We start from the raw sequence: 24,538 nt of genomic DNA, 5'->3' as shown, positions 1-24,538 counted from the left end.
TAAGGCAAGGTGTGTGGTTTTTAATAAATTGTTATACCTGCATCAGTGCAGTCCTTTCTCATATATACAGTTTACAAAATGTCATGAGGGATTAGTCAGTAAATCTTCGCTGTGTTCACATCACACCAGCTGTTTCCTCTAGCGAAAATGAAGCATTTAATACATACTCTATAAACCTATAGTCTACTTTATAAATCATACCGTTGCTGTTTTAATTGAAAAACCTAACTGTCTATATAAAACATTGCACAGTGCATATGGCATTAACTACAATAGAGTTATGCACATAAATGATTTAAAACAGAGACCGACTGTCACAATTGGGTGTTATGGGCTGTTGTAGCCGTGGGCAGACATAGGCGCAGAGGGTTTCTTAAACAAAAGAGTCTTTTAATAATACAAATCACACAAAACATGAATAATACAGAAACGAAACAAACAAAGGAACAAACAACCAACTCAAACAATAACCAGAAGCAAAGAGCGAAACACAGGCTCTATGACTTTACACACATGACATAAGCCCTATGGCGAAACACAGGCTCTAAGAGCTTACGGACAAACTAAGCATGGAGCTGAAACGGGAAAAGACAAGACTAGAGACACGGAGGGACCAGAGACACAGAGACTAGAGACACGGAGAGACGAGAAAGTGGACTAGAGACACAGGGAGACTAGAGATGGGACTAGAGACAGGACAAGACTAGCAACATGATGGGGACTAGAGAAAGGACAAGACTAGCAACATGATGGGGACTAGAGACAACAGTTCTCTGTTCAGTTCTACAGTTAGTTCTCTGAAAGCGCAGCCTCTCAGGCGCATTAACACTGTGTTCCCAACATTGATTGAAGTCATTGCATCAGAAACTATTTTTCACATTTTTAATGTCTGCCAGTTTCCAACAAAAAGCAGCAGTATTGTCAAAGAATTAACAGATACATGTTTGACATTATTGGCACCCACAGTTTATTCCATTGTCCAGCCTCATAGGTGTGTTGTTTATATTGCTAATCAATGTAAGTGTCAAGTTATATTTTGTTTTCTGGTTACATTTCTCTGATTGTACCTGTACACAGAAAAAAGGTTTATAAGCTAACAGCGTGTGTGATCAAGAAGACTCATTTGAGTACTGATTCTGAACAAGCCAAACATGTGTTAAACATCTATGGTTGCTGAGCCTCCCTTAACTGAAAATCCTAGAAACGCCCCTGCCTTTCAGCATTGCGTTAGTGTCAGCCTGTCTTTGTCTTTTTGGCGGAGAACATTTTTTTTTTAGGGAGCGGCTGCGCAGGAACGTCTGAATGTACTTTCGGTTTCGATTTCGTACCACGCACGAGCTCGACGACTGGCTGGATGACGTCACGTCAACCGGCCAGAGTTAGCAACCCTACCGGAAACATCCATAATAAAATTCATATTTATAAAGTAGACATACATTTCTGGGTACCATTTAATCCTAAAAAACAAACAAACAACATAAAAAAATTAAATAAAAACTAAAAGAGCGTAAAAAAACAGTCACGCTACATCGCCGCCATCTTGGCTCCCGGGGGAGAGGGCGGGGGAAGCGCATACCATAGGCAAACCTGCTTGTCAATGCTCACATGACTCGGACAACATTGGCAAAAGCCGTTTGTGGGCAGTAGAAGCGAGCAGAGACAGGGAGGGTCACAGACACCGAGAATAATAGATTATTTAGGACTGAGCAGCTTCTCGAGGCTACATCCGCTGAAAGCAGTTACAGGCTCAAGTTGTTTTTGGTTTTGTTCCGTTGGAGGTTTAAAGCTCGGTTAAAACAAACAAAGCAAAAACACAACTCGGTTGAGCGCACATGTTCTGTCTTTACTCTGCTCTCCGAGTGTAGAGAGGGTCAGAGTCCGGATCTCTTCATCTCCATCGGAAGCGGCCGAGTTCTGCACGTCAGTCTGCCGCCGCCATCTCAGTGAGTCTGGAAGCTCCGCCCTTCTTCTTCCTCCTCATCTACACCAAAGCGAACGGCACGGTATACTATATTTTATATGCAATAACGTATACGACCCCAGTGATATGCATTCCTGCTAAGGTCGTAAATATAGTTGAACTGAATTGTGGACTTGCTTATTTTCATGCACGCACACGCACAGACATGCGCAGTAAATACACAGTGCAGAAAAAAGTGGCGTGTTGCCAACAAAACAAACGCGCAACGGCTGTTTCAAAGCCACACCCAAGATACGTCGCATATTATTAATGTATGTTGCAGCCACAAAGTTAACATTAACATATTAATACATATCATAATTTATATCAGAATTTAAAAGTTGAGTTATTTCAGTAATTCAGTTTAATAAGGGAAACTCATATTATATAGATTCGTTACACACAGACTGATGTGTTTCAAGTGTTTATTTTTAAATTTGGATGATTATGGCTTACAGCTAATGAAAAGCAAAAATTCATTACGTCAGAAAAATAGATTAATACTTAAGACCAATAAATGATTGGGACAGAAATGTTGGACTACTGAACAGTATGAACATGTCCAGCTCTCAGTACTTGGTTGAGGCTCCATTTGTATGAATTACTGCAGCGATGCGGCGTGGAGGTGATCAGTCTGTGGCACTGCTGAGGTGTTACTGTATGGAAGACCAGGTTGCTCTGATAGTCAACTTTAGCTCTTCTGTGTTGTTGGTTCTGGTGTCTCGCATCTTCCTCTCTACAATACTCCATAGATTCTCCACGGAGTTTGGGTCGGGTGAGTTTGCTGGCTAATCAACAATCAAGCACAGGGGTACCATAGTACTTAAACCATTAGCACTTTTGTCAGTGTGATTAGGTGCCAAGTCCTGCTGAGAAGTACACTCAGCATCTCCATAAAGTTGGCCAGCAGAGGGAAGCATGAAGTGCTCTAAAACCTCCTGGTAGACATATGTGCTGACCTCGCATTACCTGTGTGTACTGTATAAGGGTGTGTGTGTATATATATATATATATACGTATATATATATATATATATATATATATATATATATATATATATATATGTATATATATATATATATGTATATGTATATATTCAGCAAAAAAAGAAACGTCCTCTGACTTTTAACTGTTTTTACTTTCAGTAAACTTAATGTGTAAATATTTGTATGAACACTAAAAGAGTCAACACCATAAGACATAAACTAAAAATGTTTCCCAATGTGTCCCTGAATGAAGGGAGGCTCAAAATCAAAAGTACCAGTCAGTATCTGGTGTGGCCACCAGCTGCTTGAAGTACTGCAGTGCATCTCCTCCTCATGGACTGCCTATTGCGGACAGTCTGAGCACTGATGGAGGGATTGTGTGTTCCTGGTGTGACTCGGGCAGTTGTTGTGGCCATCCTGTACCTGTCACGCAGGTGTGATATTCGGATGTACCCATCCTGTGCAGGTGTTGTTACACGTGGTCTTCCGCTGCGAGGATGATTAGCTGTCCTTCCTGTCTCCCTGTAGCGCTGTCTTAGGCGTCTCACAGTGCGGACATGGCAATTTATCGCCCTAGCCACATCAGCAGTCCTCATGTCTCCCTGCAGCATGCCTAATGCACGTTCACGCAGATGAGCAGGGACCCTGGGTATCTTTCTTTGGGTGTTTTTCACAGTCGGTAGACAAGTCTCTTTAGTGTGCTGCATTTTTAGAACTGTGACCTTAAATGCCTACTTTCTATAAGCTGTTAAGGTCTTAATGACCATTCCACAGGTGCATGTTAATTAATTGATTATGGTTAATTGAACATGCATGGAAAAAATAGTTTAACCCTTTACAATGAAGATCTGTAAAGTTATTTGGATTTTTACAACATTATTGTTGAAATACACAGTCCTGAAAAAGGGACTGGTTTCACCTGTGTGTGTGTCTGTGTGTGTATATATATATATATATATATATATATATATATATACACACACACACAGACACACACACAGGTGAAACCAGATATTTACATACTGTACACGTCAGATAAAAACACAAACTTTTTTAATCAGAGTTACATTAAATCAGAGTAAACTTTCTCTGTTTTAGATCAATAAATAGTAAATTATTGAATTGCATGAGGGATAATTTTTTTTATCACTTTCATCAAAGTCAGAAGTATACATACACTTCCTTAGTATTTGGTAGAATTGCTCCAAAACTGTTTCACTTGGGCCAAACGTTTCAGGTATCCTTCCACAAGCCTTCTACAATAGTTTGCTGGAATTTTGGCCCACTTCTCTCAACAGAAGAGGTGTAACTTGGTCAGGTTTGTAGACCTTCTTGCTTGCACTTGCCTTTATAGTGCCACCCACAAATTTTCTATGGAATTGGGATCAGGGCTATGTGATGGCCGCTCCAATACCTTGACTTTTCCTTCACCTTTGGAGGTATGCTTGGGGTCATTGTCAATTTGGAAAACCCATTTGCACCTAAGATTTATCTTCCTGGCTAATGTCGTCAGATATTGCTTCAGTATATCCACATAATTTTGTGAAATGCACCAGTCCCTTCTGCAGCAAAGCAGCCCCACAACATTATACTACCACCCCCATACTTCACAGTTGAGATGGTGTTCTAAGCATTCAAAGCTTGGCCCTTTTTCCTCCAACATACTGTTTATCTTTATGACTGAACAGTTACATTTTTGTTTCATCAGACCACAGGATATGTCTCTAGAAATTACAGTTTTTGTCCCCATGTGCAGTTGCAAACTGTAGTCTGGTGTTTTTATGGTGGTTTTAAAGTAATGGCTTTCTCCTCCTAGAGTAACCTTTCAGCTCATTCAGGACTCTACAGTTTTTCTATGGATAATGACACTGTCTTACCAGTTTCAGTCAGCATCTTCACAAGGTGTTTTAACTTAAATGGAATCAATTAACCTATCAGAAGCTTCATAAGCTCAGAATGGAATCATCTGGAGTTCTCTTTTTGTTTATAGACACAATAAGCTTAGTGTAAGTATACTTCTGACTTTTATGAAAGTGATACATTTTTGCTCGATTTTAACATAAAAGTGTTAATATTTATTGATCTAAAACAGAAAATGTTTACTTTCTACTTTTTTCTGAAGTGTATGTAAATATCTGGTTTCTTGAACAAAATCTCAACACTAGGGAAAATATTACAAGTATTTACACTTTGGTAGATTGTAACCAGGTTTTAAGTAGTTCTTTAAAATACCAAAAGAAGAAACAAGAGCAAGCAATTTATTTTATTAACAAAATGTTATTTATTTAGTTATTTATTTAATAGGGGCAGACACGTGAGAATGTGAGATGGAATACAAGATGGAAAAGGGCAGGGCAGTAGGCCGACAAACTGAAGTGTAAATAATATATTAGAACAGTGTAAGTTAATATTAGTATATGAGGACATTATGCTTGTTTTTGTCACTTGCAAAAGTATAACTATTACTAGCCTACATTATAAAAACATATACAAAAAAAAAAATATATATATATATATATATATATATATATATATATATATATATATATAGCAGCTTTTTATATATATATATATATATATATATATATATATATTTTTTTTTTATTTTTTTTCCCCAGTCTTTATTATTGGGCATTCTTAAGTAATTCTTAAGGAGACCGAGCATGAACCCCATTTTCTCCTGTGGGGGAGGAGGAGGGCGGGGCTGCAGACCCATTACGGCTCTGGGGATCAGAATCTCTATGGTGCAGCTCTGTGTAGGTCCACATGGGGGTGTGTGGGAGGTTACATTGCTAATTACGGGATGTTGTGTAGACGGTGTCAAGCAGTGAATTTAGGAAAAGGGAAACCATCAATCAAAATGTATTTTATTTTTTTTGTCAAGCAACCATGTTTTTAACCCCCACCCCCCCAAAAAAAAAAAAAAAAAAAAAAAAAAAACTAGGGAAGGGTAGCTTCTCTTGGAAAACATTACTAATAAACTCTACTCAAAATGGCTGTTTGAAGTCTCAGTGTGTAAGTGACTGGATGTGTTGCTGCTGTACTGAAAGCTTGTTTCCTCTTTCATTAATTCTATACCTGCAACAAACCACAAGTGTGAAACTAACACACTGTGGCAAAACTTAAACAGGAAGGCCTTAAAGTGGCTCCTACACAGTCAACTCACTATCAGACTATCAGACTCACCCAGTTGAAGTTTACTGAACATTTTATTACTATATGGATGATGATTATAAAATGATTTCACTGATCTGCAGGAATTACTGAATCCTGAAGTGAAGCAGCTCCATCACACACCTGCCTGCTGATCATCAGACGTTACAGCTGTTCATTATAGAGAAGGAAAAGCAGAGACAGAGGTTAGTTACCAGTTTTGTCTTCACAGAAGTACTGAACATTTGTGAATACATTTTGTCAGGAATATTTCAAACAAATCATGCTGATAAAAAATGGTGCATGAACACTACAGTCTCTGTTCAGCAAGATGACGATTAATTAATGCAGTTAATTTTAACACTTGATTTATCAGTTGCTTTTATTATACTAACTGTTCCCTAAACATCCAGTGCATTACATCGAGGATGTTCAAGCTGAAGGCATTTGTATAATAATCCACTTCTCATATTTCACTATGGTGTTGTGTTGCTTCCCATCTCGGCCACAGGAAGCTACTGCAGTTTGGTCACATCCTGCAACTAATAGCCTTCTTGTGTCTATAAGCTAACCATTATTAGAAACAAATAAAGCTGCACCCACCAAAGCGAGGCACAGAGCTGCTCCAAAGTACTCAGAAGCAATGAGCCACACCTGACCTCCTGCTTCTTAGAGCTGGGAGACACTGTGTGAGTTTTAATAATGTGTGTTTAATTTCACATTTCAGCAACCTTTAAACCTCCATCTACTCATGTAAAAGAGTAAGATGCAGTAAAGACACCAAGAACTAAACGCTCTTTAGTGTACAAAGATCCCATTAACTGTGTGAAACTGTGTTTCTCTACAAAGTGTGTGCCTTCTTATTCTTTTCATGGCAGCATCCACTGTGTTTACTGCCTCTCAGTACACCACTGTCACGGTAGCAGAATAAACAGGTACAGGAGAGGTGTTGTAAGAGGTGGTTAATCAATCGATAATGTCATTATTCTCCTTGGCAGATTTTTTAAAAAGGGTGCGCGAGTATACTTGGGTGGCCATCAGTATACTGAGGCCCAAGTAGCACATGGACCTGCTCACACTGCATGTCAAATGACAACTGATCACCCATGAACTTCCCACTCTCACTCACTCATTCTCTATACCACTACAGTGTCGGGGGCAACACAGAGCCTAGCTCAGATATTTACACCCACAAGCAGCATGCCAGCTCACTCCACCAACCCCCCCCTTCACAGCTATGTCATTCTCCTCTGCCTGCGCTTTCTTGTGGTTTAAGTGTGAGCTTTTTTGCAGTGTTGAAAAAACAACAATGTTTATTCAGGAATAAAACACTCAGTGGCATCTTATTACAGTTGTGTGCAAAATGATTAATAAATGTATTAATTAGTAGCTGTGTTTTTGTTATTTTACATTTAATTATTATTATTATTTGTTATTCATATATATATATTTTCTTAGAATAGCAATAGCACATGTTGATCCGAGCAGTGTTCAGTTGGGTTTAAGTTATCTGTGCCAAACACTTGTTCTTCCACACACACCCTGTCAAATCATGCCCCCAGTCTGTGCACAGGGGTATTATTGTGCTGAAACAGGTTCGAGTCTATTAAAGGGAAATTGTAATGTTACAACATACAAAGAAACTTTTAAAAACTGCTTTCATCGTTGTGGCAAGAGCTTGGAGAAGTAGTATTTTTGGGAATGATAGTCAGGTGTCCACATACTTTTGACATAATCATTTTAAAGAGTTATTTCCTCAGCAGCTTCACTCATCTCATTTTTTTTCAAAGTTATTGTTGACCTTCAGTGTCAGTCAATCAGCATCAGACAAACAGTAACAGGTTGTGCAGAATGACATCATATAAAAGAAAATATAATGTCTTAGTGCAACGTGTACATTACTATAACACAATTCTAACATTATTTTGTATTTATTTAACTGCTGCACTTTAACATGCACAGCTGAGGTATGTGTGAGTTTTTAGCTCAAATGTCTTCACACTTTGTGCACAAGAAATGACTGATGCGGCTTTGATGTCTCACTTCCTCTGACTGGATTTACTGGCAGCGGCACATTTAGTTCCCTATACAGAGTCTGGGACATTTATCCTTAACAGAGATATGAAAAAAGTATTTACCCCTGATTCTGTCTTTAATATTACTGCATATTAGCCATATAGAGTAATTACTTTTTTTGCATAGGGCCAGGTAGGTTTATTAGTTTTTTTTTCCCCTTTAATAAATTAATTAAATTTTGTACTTATGTGGGTTATCTTTGTGTAACATTAAAATTTTGATGATCTCAATCTTTTAAGTGTGAAAAAAATGACAAAAAAAAAAACAATAGAAAGTCGGAAATACTTTTTCACGACACTGTAGATTAAAGATGTTTCTGTGTTCTCCTATGCAGGATAAGATGCCAGGGGGTTGCTACAGTGCTGCAAACAATGATGATGGTAAAACAGCAGGTACAGAATGTTTTAAGTTTGTTTGGGCAAAAGTGTTATAAAATGCAGAGGGCAGTAATTCAGTGTTTTATTGCAGTGAATAGAGATGATGATGGATATCTGTAAGAATGTACACACTGTGAGAGGAAACACAGAGAGAGAACAGAAAACATTAACTTTCGTTACTTTTTCACCTTGCTTTGCATTTCTGATCACATTAATTGATCATGCCATGTGTTAAACTTTATGCCTGTGTTTTGAGCCGAACCATAGACATTCTGCTTCAGATGACACAACTTGCATTGATTTCTCCACTTTTATATAGACTGTCTGTTACGCTACGTTAAAGGGGGTCAATAAAATAGGAGTATGTGAGAGTGCTTGTGATACGCAAGGAAAGACCCTCCCGTTTAGAGATGGTGTGGTATTATTAATTAGAAACTCAAACGGAAATACAGTGAAACCTTGGATTGCGGGTAACACGGTTTGCAAGTGTTCCGCAAGATAAGCAACGATTTTTAATAAATTTTGACTTGAAAAACGAACAAGTCTTGGTTTACGAGTACAGAGTATTATGTAGGGTAATCATCTCTCACTGGTATAATCAACATCCGTGCTTGTGTGTACTGTTTATTATAACACGTGTGTGCGCAGGTGTTCTCTCTCTGTGTGTCAGCAGGCCGGTATGTGTGTGTGCGCGCACGTCATTAGACACCGTGCCCCTTCACACACACAACCCACACACACACATCCTCAGCTTCTCTCGCCTTTTCACTCTCTCACTCACACACACACACACTCCTCCTTTCGCCTTCACACACACACACACACACACACATTTGCTCTCTCTAACGTAAACACTGCTCTGTCGCGACTCTTTTCAAAGGTAAAGTGCGGGTTAATTTGTTCAGTTTTTAACTCACAGCAGTGATTCCATTAGCATGCGCTCACGGGAGTTTCATTAGTGATGTTCCTTGCTAATTTTCCGATAAAACAGTCTTTCTGTTAATGTGTGTGTGTGTGCGCACGTGGAACTCAAATAAGAGAGGACGAAGGATTACTGTGTAAGATGAGAAGAGGAAAGGGGGTCTGATTCCTCCTCTCCTCTTACTTCAGCTTTTTTTTTTCTTTCTTTCTGTCTTTCTTACATTGTCTTGGTCTTTGGCGATGATACCTTACCAGTGCTACCTAATGACCCTTATATAAAAGCAACACCAGGGTGCGGCTCATTTAGGCTGATTGCCTAAAGGCGGCGTTGCCTGGCACCCGCGTGTATAAAAGGCCGCGCCTTTGCCTGCTCAGAACTCCACGTGATAGCAGCCTGCGGATCTACCTGTTCTGCACAGTTTATGCGCAGCTTTGCCACTCGTGCGACCCGCATCATTACACGACCACTTGGGATTTTTTTTTTTTTTTTGGTGATTTATTTTCTACATTCTTCAACAATACTCTGATTTTAAAACTATGAAATAACACATAATAAATTGGGTAATTAGATAATAACAACAACAACAGTAAGTTGTTATTTTATGACACAGGGGTTAGTTGTTTTGGAACACTTCTTGCAAGAACAGTCATGTTAAATGAATTTGGAAAAACCCATGAAGCCCCATGATGAAACTGTCTCTTATGAAGAGTAGCAGACACATCTCAATATCAACTGTTCAAAGGAGATTATTGCATATGTTGGACACTTCAGCATTGCTTTTCAGTGTAGAAAGAAATAAAAATCAGGAACGACCATGGAGTTAGAAAGTGAACCCAAAGTTTTGAGCGGTAGTGTACAAATTTATACTGTTTTTTTGTTACAGCATTTAATAGATGCTATAATTTACAGTAAATTAATAAACTGCTTTATAATCTTCGTCAAATACACATTCTTGTACTCTATAGGTCAGGGTTCATGGGTGGATCTTCATATGTTGTCTCTATCTTTAATTAATAATAATGTTTCATTACTATCAAGACCACCAGCTTGCAGCAAGGGAGACCGCTTGACCCCCTTATTATATAATTTGCCCGCCATCCTCCCCATCCACAAGCAACGCACAACCAAACATACATGCTCAATGTCATGCTCATGTCAATTATGCTATGTGTTAAACTTTCTGCCTATGTTTTGAGCCGAGCCATAGACATTCCGCTTCGAACGACACAATTCACATGGATTTCTGCACTTTTATATACATTACCTGTTATGTTACGTTAGAGGGGGTCAATGAAATAGGAGTATGTGAGAGTGCTTGTGATGCCCATTTAAAGATAACATCGGATTATTAATTAAAAACTCAAAAGGAAATACAATGAATCCTCGGATTGCGAGTAACGCGGTTTGCAAGTGTTCCGCAAGACGAGCAAAGATTTTTAATAAATTTTGACTTTTATGAGACGTGTATGATGTAGGGTAATCGTCTCCACTTAGTGCGTGTCTTTCACTGGTATAATCAACATCTGTGTGCACATATACTGTTTATTATAACACGTGTGTGCGCGTGTGTTCTCTCTCTGTATGTCAGCAGGCCGTTATGTGTGCGCCGCGTCATTGGACACCGTGCCCCTTTACACACACTCCTGCTTCTCTCGCCTTCTCTCTCTCTCACACACACACACACACAGTTAATTTGTTCTGTTTTTACTTTATTCCGTTAGTAATTTCGTTAGCGTGCGCTCATGGGAGTGTCATTAGCAATGTTCCTTGCTATTTTTTCTGATAAAACAGTCTTTACGTTAATGTGTGTGCATGTACGCATGTGAAACTGAAATAAGAGAGGAGGAAGGGTTACTGTGTAAGACAAGAAGAGGGAGGGGGGAGGTTCTGATTCTTCCTTTCCTCTTACTTTAACATGTCCCTTTTTCTTTTTCTCCTCAGTTAATTTTTTTATCGTGTTTTAATTATAGATTTGTGTATCAAATCAGGGGTAGCTCAGTGATTAAGGCATTGGATTACGGTTCGGAAGATCCCAGGTTCAAACCCCACAACCACCAAGTTGCCACTGTTGGGCCCTTGAGCAAGGCCCTTAACCCTCAACTGCTCAGATGTGTAATAATATTTTAAAAAATGTAAGTCGCTCTGGATAAGAGCATCTGCCAAATGCCCAAATGTAAATCTTTGAGTTATCTATTCTGTTTAAAGATCCCAAAGAATAGTTTGTAGTTGTATTTATGTTCATGTGTATAATTTTTAGAAAGAAAGAAAAAAAACATAAGGACTTCCCTATGTGTTTTCACGTCTCATTTCTGTTCTTTACTTGCAGCTGCATGTTTATGTACTGCTTGTGAGGTTACTATATACAGGTAGTTGCTACACAAAATTTGACCACTAGATGTCAGTACAATGAGCTCTAAAATGAAGCTTCATGAAACTAATCTTTTGGTGAAACTATTGGCTGGGAAGACTCAAAAACTAAATAAGGTTTTATTATGCCACCACTACAGTACACACTAAGAACCCAGTCACAAAACAGACATGTATTTATTTATTATAAAAGGCAGAAATGTATTATTAAAAAAAAAAAAAAAAGACATATAGTCCTGATCAAAATGTTAAGACCAGGAAAAATATTACAAGTATTCACACTTGGCACTTGTGGATCGTAACCAGGTTGTAAGTACACAAGACACAAGAGGACAAGACAAAACAACAGAGATATGGCAATTTATTGAAAACTGAATTATTTCTAAACTACCACATGGGATGGACATGTGTGAATAGTTTAGACTACACTACCTGTAGGATTATAAGAAAACATCAACGTTTTACCGCCTCGAATGCTTCCAAAGTCTTGATTGTGTGTTGAGCAATTCTGATCATACGGCCGTACACAGATTCTAATACTTTTAACGCACATGTTTTACACAAATTAGTGCCTGTGGTATTAGAGACTGGTGTAAACATGTGTACTGAGTGAGTTTCAAGACTAATTGGAAAAGATAAAAAGGCCATTCAGAGGCCTGTTGCTGTAGACTGTTGCAACTCTGTTTTAAACATAAAAATAAAAAATAAATACATTTAGGCGTCAATGTGGTGATATATAAATAAGCACACTAAAGAATCACAATTCAAAACTGCATAGATTCCCCCCGCCTTTTACTTTTTTTAAAGGTAAAGTGCAGGTTAATTAGAATAATTTTTACTTTATATTTTTGCATTAAATATATTTATATATCTATTTTTTGGGGTTATTATTTCTTATGGGGAAATTCACCTTGTTTTACGGGTGTTTTGATAAATAAACATCCCTCAAAACGAATTATACTCGTAATCCAAGGTTCCAATGTGTGGAAAAAATTGAAAAAAAATTGAATTGAAATTCCGTACAGAATCTTAGATACATTTAGGTTTTTCAAACAAGTGACTACTGCTGCGTCCGTAGTGTTTAAACGCACTTAAGGACTCAGGACTGACCGCAGTGAGCGTCGGAGAGAGAGAGAGCGGTGAGCAGGGCTGCACAGATCAGATCCTGTACGGCTTCCACATGCTCTGTCTCTAAACAGTGCTAGAGCTGGACATTGTACTTTATTTTAACTGTTCAAAACTTGTTTGATCTACATTTCTTCCATTTAACTGAGTGAAACAAGTTGACCCACAATTCAGTATGAATGGCGGGTCTTTACAACTGCATTAATTATTTGAATATGCTAGTTTTATATAATGACAAATCTGATGGAAAACTCGACATGCACGCACATAATGCCTAGTGTTAAACTAATAGAATATATGTATTGTGCTCCAGCAATTTGGTGGCTGGAACAACAAAATCACAATGAAGATCAGATCTTGTCTGTTGCTAGGTAGCTATCTAGCATGGCTGCAATAGTATTCAGGAAAGTAACTTACACTTGTATACAGAGACATTAATTCATTACAGTAAAACCTTGGATTACGAGCATAATTTGTTTCAGAAGCGTCTTGTACGTCAAAGCGAATTTTTCCTTAAGAAACAATGGAAAACTCAAATTATTTGTCCCACAGATCAAAAAAATAAATACATAAAAATAATTAATACAAAATATAAATTAAAATATAGAACACATTAAAGTGCAAAAAATACAACTAAATCCAGACAGAAAAGTGTTTTTGTTTATGCACGCAGACGCTGTGTGTGTGTTTGTGTGTGTGTGTGTGTGTGTGTGTGTGTGTTTGTAAAGCTAAAGTAAGAGAAGAGGAGGAATTAGGCGAGAGGAGGTGGGTGTGTGCGTGTGTTTGTAAAGGTGAGAGGAGGGGTGTGTGTGTGTAAAGGGGCAAGGTGCGTGCGCACACATATAATGACAGGCTGAGACAGAGAGAGGGACAATGAATCTTTAACCTCTGAGACTTTCTTTTGCTTTACATGCGCATGCACATGTGTGTTATAATAAACAGTACACGCGCGCTGTGCACACATGCATACAGACACAAAATAAAATATGTTTAAATATAAAACAAGAAGCCTATTCGTGGTCTAACAGTGAGTTTACTATTGTTAAACAAAAAAACCCGAAAATAATATGTGTAGCGTCTGCTTAAGATTACAGATGATTGTTTGAACTCTATGTCTGCAAGAGACCCTTGTAGCCTTTGACATTTGCATATAAATTACAGACCTGGACCCACATTCTACATTTATATGGATGTTTATTGCCAGTAAGTTCCCCACCCTTATCACGAGGATGCTAAACAGATCAGTTCCCCAGTCTCTACATCAAACTTTAAACACATTCCAAAGACTAGCAGAAGACCACTTGCAATACACATCGCCCACACACATAAAGACATTTAATCTATTTTATACCATGATTATGCAATTATAAAGGTATCCCATATATGCATGCATCGTGTGTATGTTCCCTCATCTAATTATAAATTTACAACTTTTTATTTGCCTTAGTTAGACTCTAATTGCCTATATTCGAGTGTATGAAAGTATCTCTATTTTCCTTGTGGCTTTCTTGGTATCAAAATTAACTGCTCCTTATTTCTCAAACAATGACGTATTCCATGTGATCACGAAGGGCATTATATACTTCTACAATATTTTAAAATAAACTGCAACAAACCTCTGGACCAGCAGTTAAAATTCCAATGGGCCATAAAAGGAGACAAAAGAGACGGGAGAAAGTTTCTCCCGCTAAAAATTCATGCCTTTGATTGGCCTTTCCACCCAAACGGTGGGTGTGTCAGGGCACTATCAAAAGTCCCCAACCCGGGCTATTCGGTGCTCAAAAATCTCTTCTTTTGAGACGAACACTCTCCTACTTCTTTGCAAAACTCATCTCTTGAGTTTAACCTTCGGCAGTTTTACCTCCAAGTAACTTTGTTAACTCGCTGTGGACTATCCCCGCCCACCCCTCGAGGAACCAGAGGAAAATCTCCAGCTCACACCTAAAGGTCGATCATCTAGACCCTCATGTCTACCGAACTTTTTTTCAGAAACAAAGACCAATGCAAGTATCTTTTATAACTCTTTAGACGCGTGTTTAAGTTTGAGCCCCTTTAAAGGTGAACCTTGATTCTTTGATGATTCTCATAAGGTTGTGGTTAATTGATGAAAAATACCGCCATTCTTTTGTTCTTTTCTCTTTCTTCCTTACTGTCCTTTACCCTGTATGTTTGTGTTTGTTTAATTTTGTTATATATTAGCGATAGCCTGCATTATTAAATTCCTTATATTCACAATAAATTGTCTATATGTGCTGCTCACAATCCAAAGTCACTGAATTGTTAATCCTTTGGCTGCATGCTAAATTACTGCTAGTACTGCAAAGTAGAAAAACTATCCTTTATTGGCCAGGAAATAACCTTTCCTAGAATTGATAAATAATTATAGTATCTGCTCGGTGTATGGACAGATTAGATAATTGTATGTTAATTATGCTACAGTTAATTCTAAAATCTAATCTAAATAGTTATTAATTATAACCAGTAATAATTAGTTGTAAATATTCTCTTTTTGAGCTAATTTGTTACACATGTCTCTGTGTCCACTTACCATTAGGAGGAGGCACGGCATGGAACAGGTGGTCCAAACTGATTGCAGTGTGTCTGGTGGTGCTGTGTGTTGTCCTGCTGATTGTCGTCATAGTGCTGTCGAACCACCCGAGTATGGCTAGTGAACAGTTTCAGAGGGAGAAAGAACAGTTTCAGAGGGAGAAAGAACCGTTTCAGAGGGAGAAAGAACAGTTTCAGAGGGAGAAAGACCAGTTTCAGACGGAGAGAGACCAGTTTCAGAGGGAGAGAGCTGAACTGCAGAGGTTTTTAAAACTTGGTGAGTAACACATTTTTTGCTTCTGTTGTTGTTGTTCTTATGACACCAGGAAATCAGTAAGCACAAATTTATCTATGGAAGAAAAAAATACTGACTTACAAATATAGTGTAAAAATAATCATTTTAAGGCAAAAATAATGTTGTCGTTCTTTTCTTTTTAAAAAAAAAATCTTTGAGTCCAGGATGGATTTATTTCAGCTCCAGTGTTTACATCATCATTAATGAGCAGAAGAGCTGGAGTGAGAGCAGACAGAATTGCAGAGAGAGAGGGGCAGACCTGGTGATTATAACCAGCACAGAAGAACAGGTGCGTGTGTGTGAGCGTTCGCGTGTGGTGTGTGATAGTGATGCCCGGGTCGGGTATTTTTCCAACGCACAGGTCCTGATTTTATGAAATTATTTGGCCTGCCCCAGCCCGCCCCGAACCACTGTATCTATTTTTACATCCCGTCCCGCACCCACGACCATTAAATAGACATACTAGGCATTGTAATTTAAATGAAAACAGCCTTTATTTCAGCCTGGTAGTGCTTGGAAACATCGACCTATGAACTGGCAACAAAATATGATTATGAATATGAACGATAAATCAGGTCATTGATAAAAAAAAAACACATTTTAAACATTTACAAAGCAGCATTTGTAATCTCGGCTAAACAATTTATTTTAGATTAGTATAGGGCAGGCCTACAGTTTCCAGCCTACATAACCACTGATTTTTTTTTATTTTATTTATCACACGGAAATGTTTAAGCGTTTTTACGTTCGCTGTGCAAAAAAAAAGAATGCTAAAACATTAGATTTAGCAGCCTGACCTTTTTTCTTTTAATGATGTAAATTCCCGACCTCAATTTCTCCCGCACCTCGTCTTCCATGTTCACTTTTATTTTATTTATCAAAGAACTTAATAAAATATGAAAATAGATATTCCCAAATATTTAATATACACTGAAAAAAATATAACACTGGCTCAACTTAAAAAAATTGAAGTAATCTGTCACACCTAATTTTTTAGCATTGATGTAATGTAAATAAACCATTTACATGTAACTTAAAAATTTTAAGTTGATGTAAACTAATTTCTGAAGGTAAATCAAACCAAATCTTTTAAGTTGTTCTAAATTAAAATAAATTAGTTGGCCCTATTACTTAATCTAAATATTCTGCTAAATCTAACCTGAAATTATAAACTTGATATAAACCACTTTTTGAATGTTTGAGAAAATTAACTTTAAGTTGCATCAAATAAAGATTTAAGGCATTCATAATTTAAATATATATAAAAAAGATACTTTGGATCAACTTAAAAAAAAAAAATGCAGTTGTAGAGAAGTTACATTTATAAATGAAGACAATGAAAAAACAAGTTCTCCTCCAAAAACATTTATTACCATCCTTGAAAGCATACCATGTATTAAATTATTTCTCCAATAAAAGACAGAAAACAAAAATTAAATCAATAAAACAATGCATTTTTAATAACTTAAGCTTAAAAACTGTATAATCCTATTTGCTAACCGTGTAAAAATCTGACAATTGTTTGACAAATAGTGTGACCAAAATTTAATATTTTAATGTCAATATAGAATACGTTCCCTAAATATTTTCTGCCGGGCCACAAATGTGTGTTTGAGTTTACCAGGATAGCTCAAGTTAAACGCATAGATAAGGCCAAACATGGAACATTCATGTGCGACTGATGGAAACTCAATAAGTCACAATCCCGATTTCCTGTGGTGGCTGAAGACAGTCCTCTTCCTCCCTGAGGACAAACAGGGCCATCGTGCACCTCTCAAGTTCAGCCTGAGCTTCATCTTTCTGAACAACCTAATAAAAGAAAGTACATTTGTTAGACAAGTTGCTCTATTTGGCAAAACAGTGTCTGATGTATGAATGTAAAAATCACTTAATGCTCCCTATGAGTGCAAAAAAACACCTAGGATTATGGTGCATCAAGTTAAATTTAATTATGTCTATGAATAGGCCAAAACAACGAACATACATACACACACATTATATATTACATTATACTAACAAAAGTATTGGCTTGCCTGCCTTCACATGCATAAGAACTTGAGTAACATCCACTTCTTAATCCATAGGGTTTGATATGATGTTGGACATTTGCAGCTACAGTGGTGTGAAAAACTATTTGCCCCCTTCCTGATTTCTTATTCTTTTGCATGTTTGTCACACAAAATGTTTCTGATCATCAAACACATTTAACTATTAGTCAAAGATAACACAAGTAAACACAAAATGCAGTTTTTAAATGATGGTTTTTATTATTTAGGGAGAAAAAAAATCCAAACCTACATGGCCCTGTGTGAAAAAGTAATTGCCCCCTGAACCTAATAACTGGTTGGGCCACCCTTAGCAGCAATAACTGCAATCAAGCGTTTGCGATAACTTGCAACGAGTCTTTTACAGTGCTCTGGAGGAATTTTGGCCCACTCATCTTTGCAGAATTGTTGTAATTCAGCTTTATTGGAGGGTTTTTTAGCATGAACGGCCTTTTTAAGGTCATGCCACAACATCTCAATAGGATTCAGGTCAGGACTTTGACTAGGCCACTCCAAAGTCTTCATTTTGTTTTTCTTTGCTGGTGTGTTTTGGGTCATTGTCCTGCTGCAGCACCCAAGATCGCTTCAGCTTGAGTTGACGAACAGATGGCCGGACATTCTCCTTCAGGATTGTTTGGTAGACAGTAGAATTCATGGTTCCATCTATCATAGCAAGCCTTCCAGGTCCTGAAGCAGCAAAACAACCCCACTCACCACTTGAGTTCACAGTTCACCACTGTTCTATGTTTTTGCTATTTGTGGATAACGGCTCTCACTGTGGTTCGCTGGAGTCCCAAAGCTTTAGAAATGGCTTTATAACCTTTACCAGACTGATAGATCTCAATTACTTTTGTTCTCATTTTTTCCTGAATTTCTTTGGATCTTGGCATGATGTCTAGCTTTTGAGGTGCTTTTGGTCTACTTCTCTGTGTCAGGTAGCTCCTATTTAAGTGATTTCTTGATTGAAACAGGTGTGGCAGTAATCAGGCCTGGGGGTGACTACAGAAATTTAACTCAGGTGTGATAAACCACATGAGCACCGAATAGCCCGTGTTGGGGACTTTTGATAGTGCCCTGACACACCCACCGTTTGGGTGGAATGGCCAATTAAAGGCATGAATTTTTAGCCAGAGAAACTTTCCCCCGTCTCTTTTGTCTCCTTTTTCACACAGGGCCATGTAGGTTTGGATTTTTTTTCTCCCTAAATAATAAAAACCATCATTTAAAAACTGCATTTTGTGTTCAATTATGTTATCTTTGACTAATAGTTAACGGTTTTTAATGAGCAGAAACATTTAAGTGTGACAAACATGCAAAAGAATAAGAAATCAGGAAGGGGGCAAATAGTTTTTCACACCACTGTATAACAGCTTCAGCTTTTCTGTAAAATCTTTCCACAAGTCCAAGAAGCATGTATGTAACTAATGTAAATACATACTTTGGTTTTAAAAAAAATAATGGCCCTGTGTAAAGGTTGTGCTGCAGCTGATAATGCCACTGACCTCGTTCAAGGAAACCAGCAATCTTGCTTGAAGTGGAGCAGTTATAATTCTCAGAAACTCATTACTGATCTTAAAAAAAAAAAAAAAAAAAAAAAAGTAAAAACAAAAATTGGACTGGCTCAAGTTCTTAGAAAATCTTAATTACAGTATGTATAGAAAGAATTACCACCCCACACACACCTTTAAAATAACTGCATTCTGTTGCTTTGTACAGTAAGTGTTCACTACTGATAATACAATAAACCAATAAACGTAATTCAGTTTTGCAGGATAACTAAAATTATTCTCTGATATTATTAGATAATTCAACTACTAATTTCCAGTGCTCTGTCATTTCGAGGGAGTTTATTTTAGAATATTTAGATTACACTGACATTTAATAAATTCACGGCAATTCTGTTGTATCATTTCCTTTTCAAAATTTATCCACATAATGTTTTTATTTGTGGATTCTGGGACTTACCAATGTCTACAGTATGGGTTAAATAATGCCCTTTCAGAAAAGTTAACAGACCTTTAAACACAAAAGTGAATAAAGATTTTATGTTACTCATATTACTTTTAAACTTCACAGTAATGGCTAGCCTCAGCTTGTTGGTCTAAGTGACCACTAGCTCAAAGTGGGACAGTGCTCTGCCCATTAATCCATGCTACTAATACCAAGCAAATTGAAATATTTATATACATTTTATTTCACATTTTATTTAATTTATATGGTTAATTTAATCAGTCAACTTGTGGACTTCTGTACTTTTACTTGTAGTAACGTTAAATCAACATGTAAAATTGCTGCCAATATTAGGGATTATATACTGCTAACGTTAAAAACGCGTGATAAAGTGTTACCAGTATGTCAGGAACATGTGCTAATGCCCCGTTTCATTCGAGGGAATATAGTTTTAGCGATATTACATTACTGACACGTTAGCAAGTCCAGAAGGTTTTAATCATAACTATAAGTACAGTATAAACATCACTCACTCCAAACTGGCCATTCTATGTTTAGATCACTTTCCTATTAATTTTTACATCGTTAACCAACGGTAGTTAAATATAATTAATTTCATTTTTTTCGGCACAGCCAACTTAGCGTAAAAACTCCGGTGTTTTCAAAAATAACCGCGTTAGTTTGCTAATGCTAAGTAATACTGTATAGGTGTTTTTAGCCAGCAAACACGGACGCAAAACTCAACCTACAAAGTAGTCGTTCCTGACATAAATTATAAATTTGCTCATGGAAGAGATACATTTAACATAAAAATGACATGAGTTTGCTTTCTTACCTGTTATTTTCAGTCCGCGATAATACTACGTCATAAGGTCACGTGACACGGCGAACTTTTGGTTTGAAGTAGAAATTGTCCTTTGAGTAAACGAATTAAATTTAAGTTTAACCAGGAGCTGAAATGTTTGCTTTTAAGCAACGTACAAATATCAGTTTCGTATAGGAAATTAAATTTTTTTCATCAGATCAATGTAGAAAACTTACTTTGTATCAATGACACAGCAGTTTACTTTTTTTCAGTGTAGGCTATAGGGAATTGCAAGAAACATACTGTCACGATCGGGGTGTAATGGCTGGTGTTGATCGCCGTGGACGAAGAGAGCAGGCATAGAGGCAGAGGGGTTGTTTAACAAAAAAAAAAAAAAAAAAAATGACAGTAAAACACAAAAGTATAAATAAAGACTTAACAAACAAAAGGAACAACCAAACTCAAACAATACTTAATAACTTTGGGTTAACCCGGGCTCTCTGGCAGGACACAGGCAGAAGGACGAACCCCATACGTCCTGTGACGTAACCCAGGCAGAAGGACGAACCCCATGCGTCCTGGGACGTAACCCAGGCAGGAGGACGAACCCCATGCGTCCTGGGACGTAACCCAGGCAGGAGGACGAACCCCATGCGTCCTGGGACGTAACCCAGGCAGGAGGACGAACCCCATGCGTCCTGGGACGTAACCCAGGCAGGAGGACGAAACACGGGAAAGAACACACCTACTACGCGTGGAGCTGAGACGGGAGACACACACTAGAGAGAGACGAGAGACACACACTAGAGAGAGACGGGAGACAGGAGAGACGGGAAGAGACGGGAGACAGGAGAGACGAGAAGAGACGGGAGACAGGAGAGACGAGAAGAGACGGGAGACTAGAGACAGGAGACTAGAGACGGGAGAGACGAGAGACTAGAGGAGACGAGAAGAGATGAGAGACGAGAGACAAAGAAAGGGACGGGACTAGGAATAAAGACATGGCAATCAGCTAGGCATGGTTTTTGGCTAAACATGGTTAAGCAGTACCTAACCATGGCAGTTAGCTACACATTCACCTAGCTAAGCATGTCTTTAGCCCCAACATGCACTAAGCTACACTTACCTAATAGCTCAACACACACTAGGGAATTGGGGCACAGAACCAAAGAGACACGGGATACCCAGTGGCTAGGCTAGAGGACACTCGAAGGCTAGGCTCACTGGGACACTAGGAAGGCAGGAAACACAGAACAGCTAGAGACAAAAAGGGGCTATGGCTAGAAGCATGCTAGTTATCTTAACCTAGATTTTAGCTACACACACACTTCTAGCCAAACACACACCTAGCTACTTACCTGGCTCTAGCTAAACACACAAGAAACAGGAGGACAAAACCACAATACTCACATACACAGATGACACGACTGAATCAGCTCCACACACACACACACACACACACACAGAGACAGAACATATACAGAAAACAATGCCAAATTGAGAGCCCAAGTCAACACAACTTAAATCAAAATATAAACTAAACAAAGAACAAAACAAAATGGCCACACAAATGACAGTGGTTGAAACCAATAATGCTCAACCTAGTTTTCCAGACTAAACAGCCATTTATAGTTAGATTAATGGCTATCTCGGCTCAGGTGTGCACTCGCATCACCTGACCGAGGTGCCTTCTGGGAAACTGAGTCAGCCAACAAAAACTACAACTAAAAAACAGCGACCTTTGGTGGTGGTTCCTTACACATACATAGATTATTTTTTTAATTTTGTTTTTATTGACCCACCCCAACCCGCCCCGCAAATAAAGTGACAATTTCTTTACCCGCCCCAACCCGACCCTCAGGTTACCTGCAGGGTCCGCGGGTTACCAAACGACCCGCGCATCATTAGTGTGTAAGCGTTCGTGTGTGGTGTGTGAGCATGTGTGTAAGCGTGTGCGTGTGTGTGCGCGTGTGCGTATGTGAGCGTGCACGTGTGTGAGAGTGGGTGCGTGACTCTTAATTAATCTTATACTTTTACTATAAACATTGACAGGAATTCGTCACTAAACTGCTGGGTGAGGGCAGAAGAGCTTGGATTGGTCTGAGTGGCAGAGGCACAGAGAACAAGTGGAAGTGGGTGGACGATACACCACTGGGCACTGTGTAAGAAATCACTGAACTAATAATTTACTTCTGATACAGTTACTGACTCTTCATTAGTCTGAGAAACACAGCAGATCCTCTGATTCTCTCCTTCAGGTTCTGGGCAAGTGGAGAACCAAACAGTGCTGCAGGACCTGAGAATTGTGTTATAACTGGTGATGCCACTGATCCTAAGAAGAACTGGGCTGATGATCCCTGTAATAGACAGTATAATTGGATCTGTGAGAAGAAAATCTTTAACTGAACTGCTGTGTGTGAATGAAAAGCAGTAAATTGAATGTACATGTGTATCTGTGTGTGTGTGAGTGTGTTGTGTCTGTAAAATCCTCATTACTGTTAATAACTCTGTAACCATCACGGTGTCACCTGTTTATCTTTCAGAGATTATTTTTCATTTAGGTTTGTTTATGAAACGCTACAGATTCTACAGTAGTGACGTGTACAAACACCAGAGCTGTGGGGTTTCATTTGGGATTTAACTGCATTTGGACGACTTTACAGTCATGTGTGTGTGTCAACATGGCCGCCAGTCTAATCTAATTTAGGTGTTGCACCAAAATAAAAAAAATCATTTAAATAAATATAACTAAATATTTATAAATAAATATTTATCTGTTATACAGTCGACCCCTGTAAAGTCTCGGTTCAGAGTTTACGGCCTCAGTTGTTCTCAGATTTTTGCTTAGAATCTAACTAATAATTGTTTGCAGAAACCCCCGAAAATATCATCCGCTATTTTTTAAGGATTTTTTGTGACAATATAGAATTTGTCATGCGCTTTAAACAATTAAGAACAATATAATTTACAAATTTTTTAACATAAATATTAATGTAAATTTAGCTAAACGTCCATATAAAATATAATATTGTATAATTTTTTTAGTTTTGTAGAGAGAACACAAAGCAACTGTAGAGGAAAATGTGGCTTGGGACGGTGAATTATTACCATATTTACCCTCCAGTACTGATACCAAAGAAAATGCGCTTGCATGAATTACAGTACATATAAAGGGGTAACATCTGTATTTTACATTCTAGCACTGCGGGAGACACAGCAGTTCAGTACTGTACAGTATACAGCTTTACATTTACATTCTTTTGTTAAGGGTAATGTATTAAGCTGAGTTTGGAATGTAATTAAACTGATTAAAAATGGCTATAAAAATAGACATCCAAAATTTGCGTTTATTTAAAATTAAAAATTCGAATCAAGGTGCTCTAGGAATGTAACTGCTGCAAATTTTAGGAGTCACCTTTATATGTTTTTGCCTGTAGCACTGATTCTGCACATACACACAGCATTCAGGCCACAGAGACCACATCTCCCTTAAGAGTCAGCAAATAATGGGATATTTCTTTATATTTCAATTCATTTGGAATTTAGTAATTAATAAATAAACATTTTCTGTTCTTAATTCATGTCTTCAGTGTCTGTTCTGAATGTAATTTTAGACTTTTATATAGACTGTGAATATGTTTTAGATTCTAGATGTCAGGATTACCATATAGTGGGACGCAAGGGCAGGTAAACACCACTACCAGATTTATTAATCCAATAACATGGGCACAATCCAAACAAACATGGGCAGTTCGTACTCGTGATCCAAAAACAGGCAAACGTCAGTCGATCTGCAAAACGTACACTAGGGCAATCAAAACTTGTAAACCAAAATACCAGATTGAAGTCGTACACTGAAAAGATTATCACAAATACACATGACTTGGAAACTCATGGGAACGCAAGGTTCCTCCATTACTGGGTCCTATT

General features: G+C 38.0%; 1 protein-coding gene across 2 annotated transcripts; it reads left to right on the top strand.

Moving 5' to 3' along the window:
- The first annotated feature begins 1,556 nt into the window (after positions 1-1,556).
- Positions 1,557-23,124, top strand: LOC128508501 (C-type lectin domain family 4 member E-like). 2 transcript variants are annotated; one of them, XM_053479847.1, is made up of 7 exons: positions 1,557-2,003; positions 6,204-6,305; positions 8,510-8,555; positions 15,521-15,790; positions 15,973-16,097; positions 22,661-22,770; positions 22,867-23,124. In XM_053479847.1, the coding sequence occupies exons 3-7, from the start codon at positions 8,516-8,518 to the stop codon at positions 23,012-23,014; spliced, it is 693 nt and encodes a 230-aa protein (XP_053335822.1). In that variant the 5' UTR covers positions 1,557-2,003; positions 6,204-6,305; positions 8,510-8,515; the 3' UTR covers positions 23,015-23,124. The 2 variants fall into 2 exon arrangements, with proteins under 2 accessions (XP_053335822.1, XP_053335821.1); XM_053479846.1 differs by having other exon boundaries at positions 8,510-8,567.
- The last annotated feature ends 1,414 nt before the right edge of the window (positions 23,125-24,538 follow it).

Source organism: Clarias gariepinus, chromosome 20 (genome assembly GCF_024256425.1).
Source record: "Clarias gariepinus isolate MV-2021 ecotype Netherlands chromosome 20, CGAR_prim_01v2, whole genome shotgun sequence".
Taxonomy (NCBI): domain Eukaryota; kingdom Metazoa; phylum Chordata; class Actinopteri; order Siluriformes; family Clariidae; genus Clarias; species Clarias gariepinus.
This window is presented reverse-complemented; position numbering and strand designations above follow the sequence as displayed.